The sequence below is a fragment of the Nelusetta ayraudi genome, unplaced genomic scaffold, assembly GCF_046127955.1.
Source record: "Nelusetta ayraudi isolate G7.1 ecotype Tasmania unplaced genomic scaffold, CSIRO-AGI_Nayr_v1 ptg000135l, whole genome shotgun sequence".
NCBI classification, from domain to species: Eukaryota; Metazoa; Chordata; class Actinopteri; order Tetraodontiformes; family Monacanthidae; genus Nelusetta; species Nelusetta ayraudi.
In genome coordinates, this window is record NW_027466185.1 from 7,641,384 (window position 1) to 7,647,500 (window position 6,117).

General features: G+C 45.9%; 1 protein-coding gene across 9 annotated transcripts in view; it reads right to left on the reverse strand.

The window, feature by feature from the left end:
* Positions 1-6,117, reverse strand: part of dock4b (dedicator of cytokinesis 4b) — a 116,854-nt gene that overhangs the window by 32,578 nt on the left and 78,159 nt on the right. For 6 of the 9 annotated variants that reach the window (XM_076012285.1, XM_076012290.1, XM_076012289.1 and 3 more), the window contains exons 29-34: positions 4,076-4,176; positions 3,930-3,988; positions 3,399-3,547; positions 2,336-2,421; positions 676-702; positions 108-203 (exon numbers count right to left, since the gene is read on the reverse strand). In XM_076012285.1, coding sequence (XP_075868400.1) covers positions 108-203; positions 676-702; positions 2,336-2,421; positions 3,399-3,547; positions 3,930-3,988; positions 4,076-4,176 — 518 coding nt within the window. The remainder of the gene's footprint in view (positions 1-107; positions 204-675; positions 703-2,335; positions 2,422-3,398; positions 3,548-3,929; positions 3,989-4,075; positions 4,177-6,117) is intronic. The other 3 variants (XM_076012283.1, XM_076012288.1, XM_076012287.1) reach the window with 1 other exon arrangement.

Consider the following 6,117-nt stretch of genomic DNA (forward strand, 5'->3'; position numbering starts at 1 on the left):
CACGGAAAAGAACAGGCGTTGGCGTAGGTGTCATTCCGTATAGACATGTTAGATATATGTGTATGTGCCAGTCTACGGCGGGGGCGAGCGTGTGCGCCACTTCTCACCTGTAGTCTAGCAGCCTCTCCATGAGTCGGGTGACCGTGGCGATCAGAGAGATGCCGCTCTCCCTCCAGGTCTCGCGCTCGATCTTCTTCAGCAGGCTGGAGGACGAGACGGAGGCGTGTGAGATAAACGAGGGCGGCGCTCAGAGTGGGAGGAAAAGAGCAAATGGGTGACGAGGAAGAGGAGGAGGAGGAGGAGGTTGGAAAAACTAGTGCAACGGAAAAGGAGGCAAAGCAGAAAAAAGGTGGGGCGGGGGGGTCTGCTCCCATTCACACTGGTTTCACCTATGCTTGTTAGCCTGATTGTAATAGTTGCAATAAAAATATTCCAAAAAAGAAAAAAAAAAACAGCAACCAAACTTTGATCGATCCAAAACATCCTGAATCGCATTTCTTTTTCTTTTATAGCTACTGTGCGCATTTCATTTCTTTTCAGGTTCAGCACAAGTCTGTCGTTGGCTTGTTTTTTTTTTTATCCCCTTCCCCGTATGCCAACACGGGCACTTTCGCCTGCCGTTCCAACCCACTCCACACAGACGACACAGAGAGAACAGAGAGGAGAGCATCTTACCTAGGGTACGGACCAAACAGAGGAATTCTACTCCAGGCGGGAAGCATAGGCGGAATAAATTAATATTAATACGATTAATATCAACACACACACACACACACACACAGACGCACAGGGGTTAGAGTAGAGATTAGTGGAGTTAGTAGGAGGAAAATAAATTAGGAAAACTGAATCAAAAACATTGAATTACCAAAGCAAAGAAGAGAAAATACAAGTGGGCTAAAGGAAATCACATTTGTAAGGCTAATGTGGCTAACAAAGAGACGCTACGCGAAGTTCATTACGGCAACTCCCGACGGGGCAGCAGACTGTTACACAGCGAGAGGAAAAAATATTGTCTTGGCAGTATTGCTTGGTCACAATGCTTTCTGGGATGTTTCACATGTAAAAAAAAAATGTGTGTGAAAGACAAGAATGATCAACTATGAGAGGACAAAGGGACGACTGTAAGAGATGTTTTTTTCTGAACTGCACCACCATGCCATGTAATGCGTCCTCCATCTGAAAGGATTGGACAACTATTCTGTTTGTCACACTCTGGCAGGCCGGTCGTTTTGTATGGCTTTGTTTTAACTAAAAGTTTAGCTGTAGCTCATGGCCATTTCATTTTACACACTCCGCTACAAGCTAGCCGCTACGTCCCGGGGGAATTCAACTAAACTCTTGCTCCAAATAGTCGAGTAAGGTCAAGTGAAAGTGTCATTTCTTTTTTTATCTTTGAATGTGAAAATGTCATCCAATTCTGACAACGCGGCCGCCGCTGCAGTTAATCCGTGCTAATCCCATTAGCTGTGGCCAAGCTAGCAGTCAATTTCTGTGTGTCTTTCTTCCTCGTCTTCTGCAGCAGCTTTCACCGGCAGTCATTTCCTGACTTTGTTCCAAATGTAACAGACGTGACCGGTAATGGAATCTGAGAGCCCAACTAAAAAAAAAAAAAAAAAAAAAAAAATGACCACCACTTTCTGTCTAACTTTCTATTAAAAGTTTGACATGACTGAGGAGCGCTACAATCCTAGCGCTAACGCTCCTGCCAGAGTTGCTCCTATTCCATGCCAGAAATTATAAAGACCCTCTGCTACATATACGGTGTATAATATGAATATGGACACACACGCACACACAAACACACACACACACAGATGCACATTTGCGCAAGCACAGGGCCTGAAGCATGCAGGAGCACAAAGAAAAGACAAAGGACGGAGTGTGAGAGGAGCGGCCAGAGATGAAGATGGAGTGGGTGACGATGGAGGTGGACCCCACTTACCTCACATCATCATCATCATCATCATCATCATCATCACCATCACCATCTCCCACAACCAATGCCACATTTGACCGACCCGATTGTAGTTCTATGACGTTGCTAAACGTGTGCGTTTTGATTTTTAAAAATGAAAATATTTTTCTTTTTACATTTCCGCTTGTGAGCTCGGCCTCTGGGGCTTTTTTTAAAAAACAAAAAACAAAAAAAAAACTTGGCACCCACATATAAAATATCCACTGACATACATCTAGCGTTTGACATCTTTTGACTCCGCCTGCCACGAGGTTGAGCTTCTTGACCTGCAGTTTTTCAGGCAAGGCAAAGAAAAAAGGAAAAAAAGAAAATCCCCGGCAACCCCCTTTCAGCTCCGACGCGACTTCCTTGGCGACTCACATGCTGTTAAAGAGCTCCCGGTACGTCTCATCGCCTTTGCCCTCGGACATCAGGCTGTCCAGCTTGTCGATGAGCTTGGCCTCGACCTGCGAGGACGGACGGGAGAGAGGAGAGGAAAAAATGATGAGGAAACAGAAAGAAAAAAAGAAAAAGCTACGTCCATCGGAGAGATAATGAGCCAAAGGACGAGAGAAAGAAAAGGGAAGCGTCGGGTCGGCGTGTCCTTCGCCCCTGAACTGGACTTGACTGCCGCTGCTACTTGAGCGTAATCAGTCTCGCAATAGCCGGGGTCCTCAGAGGGCGCGAGATAACTCATTAGAGTAAGGGCTGTTGGAAAGGAGAGGCTCGTTACACAGAAGAAATAAGGAGACCGGACAATCAGACTTCTGACCGCCAGCGAGTAGTGAGTAGCTATTAGCTAACAGGCAAAAACGCTTCCGATCTCCACCGATCAGCCACGAAAACTGAAACGGCACTGTGAAAAGCCTTTAGTACCATCATTTGTCTTCCTTTCATTGCAAAAACTCCACCCGTTCCTGACCGGCTGTACGATGCTGATGCCTGCTGGGATTGTTTCAAGATAGATGTGCAAGATTTCAGATTTTAAGCCGTGCTGCCATACTAAAAAAAAAGGGGCAAAGTATCATGTACTTATATATATATATACATTTTCCAGTTTTTGCAAAATAATTTCCTCGTTATTACATGAAATTATGACGTTATTTGGTGACACTGAAATAACGTGAAAACTATAAAATAAAAACGTGAAACTTTTCACGTGTTTAGTGATAATGAGCCTTTCGCCATCACGGAAGAGCGTGGTGGTTTCATGTTAAACATGAAAAACAATCACGTTTTAATTAAATGATACTGAGCCTTTCACTATCATGAACTGACTATAGTTATTTAGTTTCATGTAAAAAAAAAATGAACGTTTCAATGATTTTATTTTAGTCAGGCAGCGATACGCTTGCGTGCGACTGCACGAGTTAGTCTCCTATGAGAGCCGACACAAGGGGTTGAATTACAGGAGCTTTTGGAGCTGAAGGCGGCGGCGGCGCACCTGTTTGAAGTTGCCGCTGCGCCGCTGCTCCCAGTCCATCATGTCGTGGAAGATGGGGATCATGACGTTCCTCAGGTCGGGCTGCGGCACCAAAGTCACCTCCAGGAAGGGGCCGATCATCGCCGGGATGAAGTTCAACTTGTGCTCGCCTGTAAGGGAGGGGGAGGGGGGCGAAAACGAGAGCGCGTGGGATTAAAAAGTGAAGCTCAAGCTGAAGCCAACCTCAGATCGGAGGTCGTTTCTCTTCCAACATTTAAAGTGCGCCGCAGCCGTTAAAGCATCGCGCTCGTCTGTCACACAGCCTGAGCGGAACGAAAAGCCTCTATTACAGGCCAGAGTGAGACGTCCAGGCGGTTGCCGTGGAAACAATAGAGACTTATTTTCATCTTATTTTATTTTCTTCACTTTATTTCAAAGCAACGCAAACAGATCTTGAGACCCCGTTTGGCCTGTGAGATGTTTAAGGACAAGTTTAAATTTCATTGTTTATCTTTGCGGGATTAATCGAGACCCAAAGTCGAGAAGACTCACCTAAATTTTGCCACATGCTGAAGATCTCGCATCCCATCATCACCCTCATGTCCCCGTACCTGAAAGATAAAAAAAAAAAAAATGTATACGATATACAGGTTTGTTTTTGGGTTTTTTTTCTTGCACGTTTAAGGAGAAAAACCTACTTTTCGAGGATCTTCTTCCTCTTGGAGGGAGAGAAGGACTCCAGCTGGAGGCAGGGCTGGTTGATGAATATGACAGACAGGTAGAAGTACGAGTCCCACACCTGGAGGAGGAAAAAAAAAAGTTGAGATGGGTTCAGATTCAGGGTTTTTTTGAGAGAGATGAGAAGACGACGATAGATATTTATAGAGGGATATGAGATCAGGGAGTCAAGATATGAGGCCAAATATGACGTGAGAGACGAGCTGAGAGAAAGAGGTGAGATGGTATGAGAGTGTGTGTGTGTGTGTGTGTGTGTGTGTGGGTGTGAACGGAGTGCGATGCGATGAGATGAGAGAAGATGAGAGATCCGATGGGATGAGAGATGAGGGAAGACGAGGTGAAAAGGGTGAGAGACGACGGCGGTTTTCCATTTGAGTCCCGCGTGTTCGGAATTCATCGGATGCGCCGACATTTAAAGGGGACCTATTATACAAATTTTTGGGCTTTTGTATTTGATATCTGGCCCCTCCAGAGCAGCAACGCACGATTGTCCGCGCTGAAAGCTTTTTAGATTTGCGTATCTCGCGGCTCGTTTCCTCGTATTTACTGCATCCCGCGAAAACGTTCTGTTTCACTTCACTCCACCCCAGCCTTGCCGGTGTACGCCCCCGCCCGGTCCACTCCGCTGTGATTGGTCACACTCTTCATCGCTGCTGAGCCTCACTTCCTCAGTTAGGAGTGAAGAGTAAACGGCAAACTTTACGAAACAGGCACAATTTAAACACTTACCGTCGTGAAGGCTTCACTCTTTAGCAGCTGTTTACCGGCTAATCCAGCTTCGTACGGACCCAGAGTGGGCCGAGTTGCGGCCGCAAAGCGGACCGAAGGTCTCTGGACATTTTTTGTGCCTTCCGTGTCCCCGGAAATATATTTTACTTTGTGTACTGACCGTGTTTTCGTTTTGTATTTTTGCGAGACATTTTAATAGGGCTTAGAATGATTTGGTTTCATACTGTTGACTTGTATCAAAACACTGTCCGAGCAGAGAAAATATGTACGCTGAAACGATCACTTCAGTCATAGAGTTGTTTATTATTAAACAACAATATCTGCACAACTTAAATCCACACCAAGCACAGAGCATTAAGAGCTCTATACAAGCGATGTTACCATGCTGGCAGCGTGAACATCGCTATAAGGAGTGAAACTTGCCAGTCAAAATCGCTGCCTCTTCAGTTTCGCTGCCAGCAAACACAACACACATAACAAGCAGAGCACGGAGTTAGCGGTGGTGGCTAACAGTTCATCAACACAATTCAGCGGTTGTACGTTGCAAGTAGTCTTAAAACGAATGTTGCTTGAGGTCACAATACACTCACAGTCCTCATACATGTTTTCAAATATTGCCGTGGCTGACTATTCTCTCGTTGTCCACCAGGGGGCTGAGTCGAGCTCGTCTCACTCCCGTTGCCGACCGGACGAGAGGGGTCTGGCTGCAGACCGGCGTTCCATCGCATCCGCATTAGGCTGAACAAACCTCCAACATTTTCTCTGTTCGTTCCACTCCGACGGTTGTGGTCCTTGGTGCTTCGGTAGTCGCTCGGTATTTTTTATTTTATATTTTTTAGTTTCCCTGACACAGAAAAAACATTTTCTTGGAGCAGCGCATTGCGACATCACTTTTGGGGCAGAGCGGGGGAGGGCGGAACCAGTCCGAGAGGGTGCCGGAGCCACGAAAAGAGCTCCGGCACCCAATGACGCCATTGCGTGCCCAGTGTTGAAGAAATTCTCCGTGAACAGAGCGTTTAGAACCATGCCCAACAATTTGCAGGGCTCACGTCCAAACGCATGAACGTCATTGTTTGACGATACAAGATCGTTTGACGATAGGGTTCAACATTGTAACAGTTTTTAAAGCTCAGAAAAGTGGAAAAGCATCATAGGTGCCCTTTAATGACAAAAGTTGCATCTTCCTCACTGTTTAATCAGAGCCAGCCAGGCTTTTTTTCCGCTCAGTGAGACGAAACAAAGACATTTAAAGTAGACAATTGAACTAAAGTTG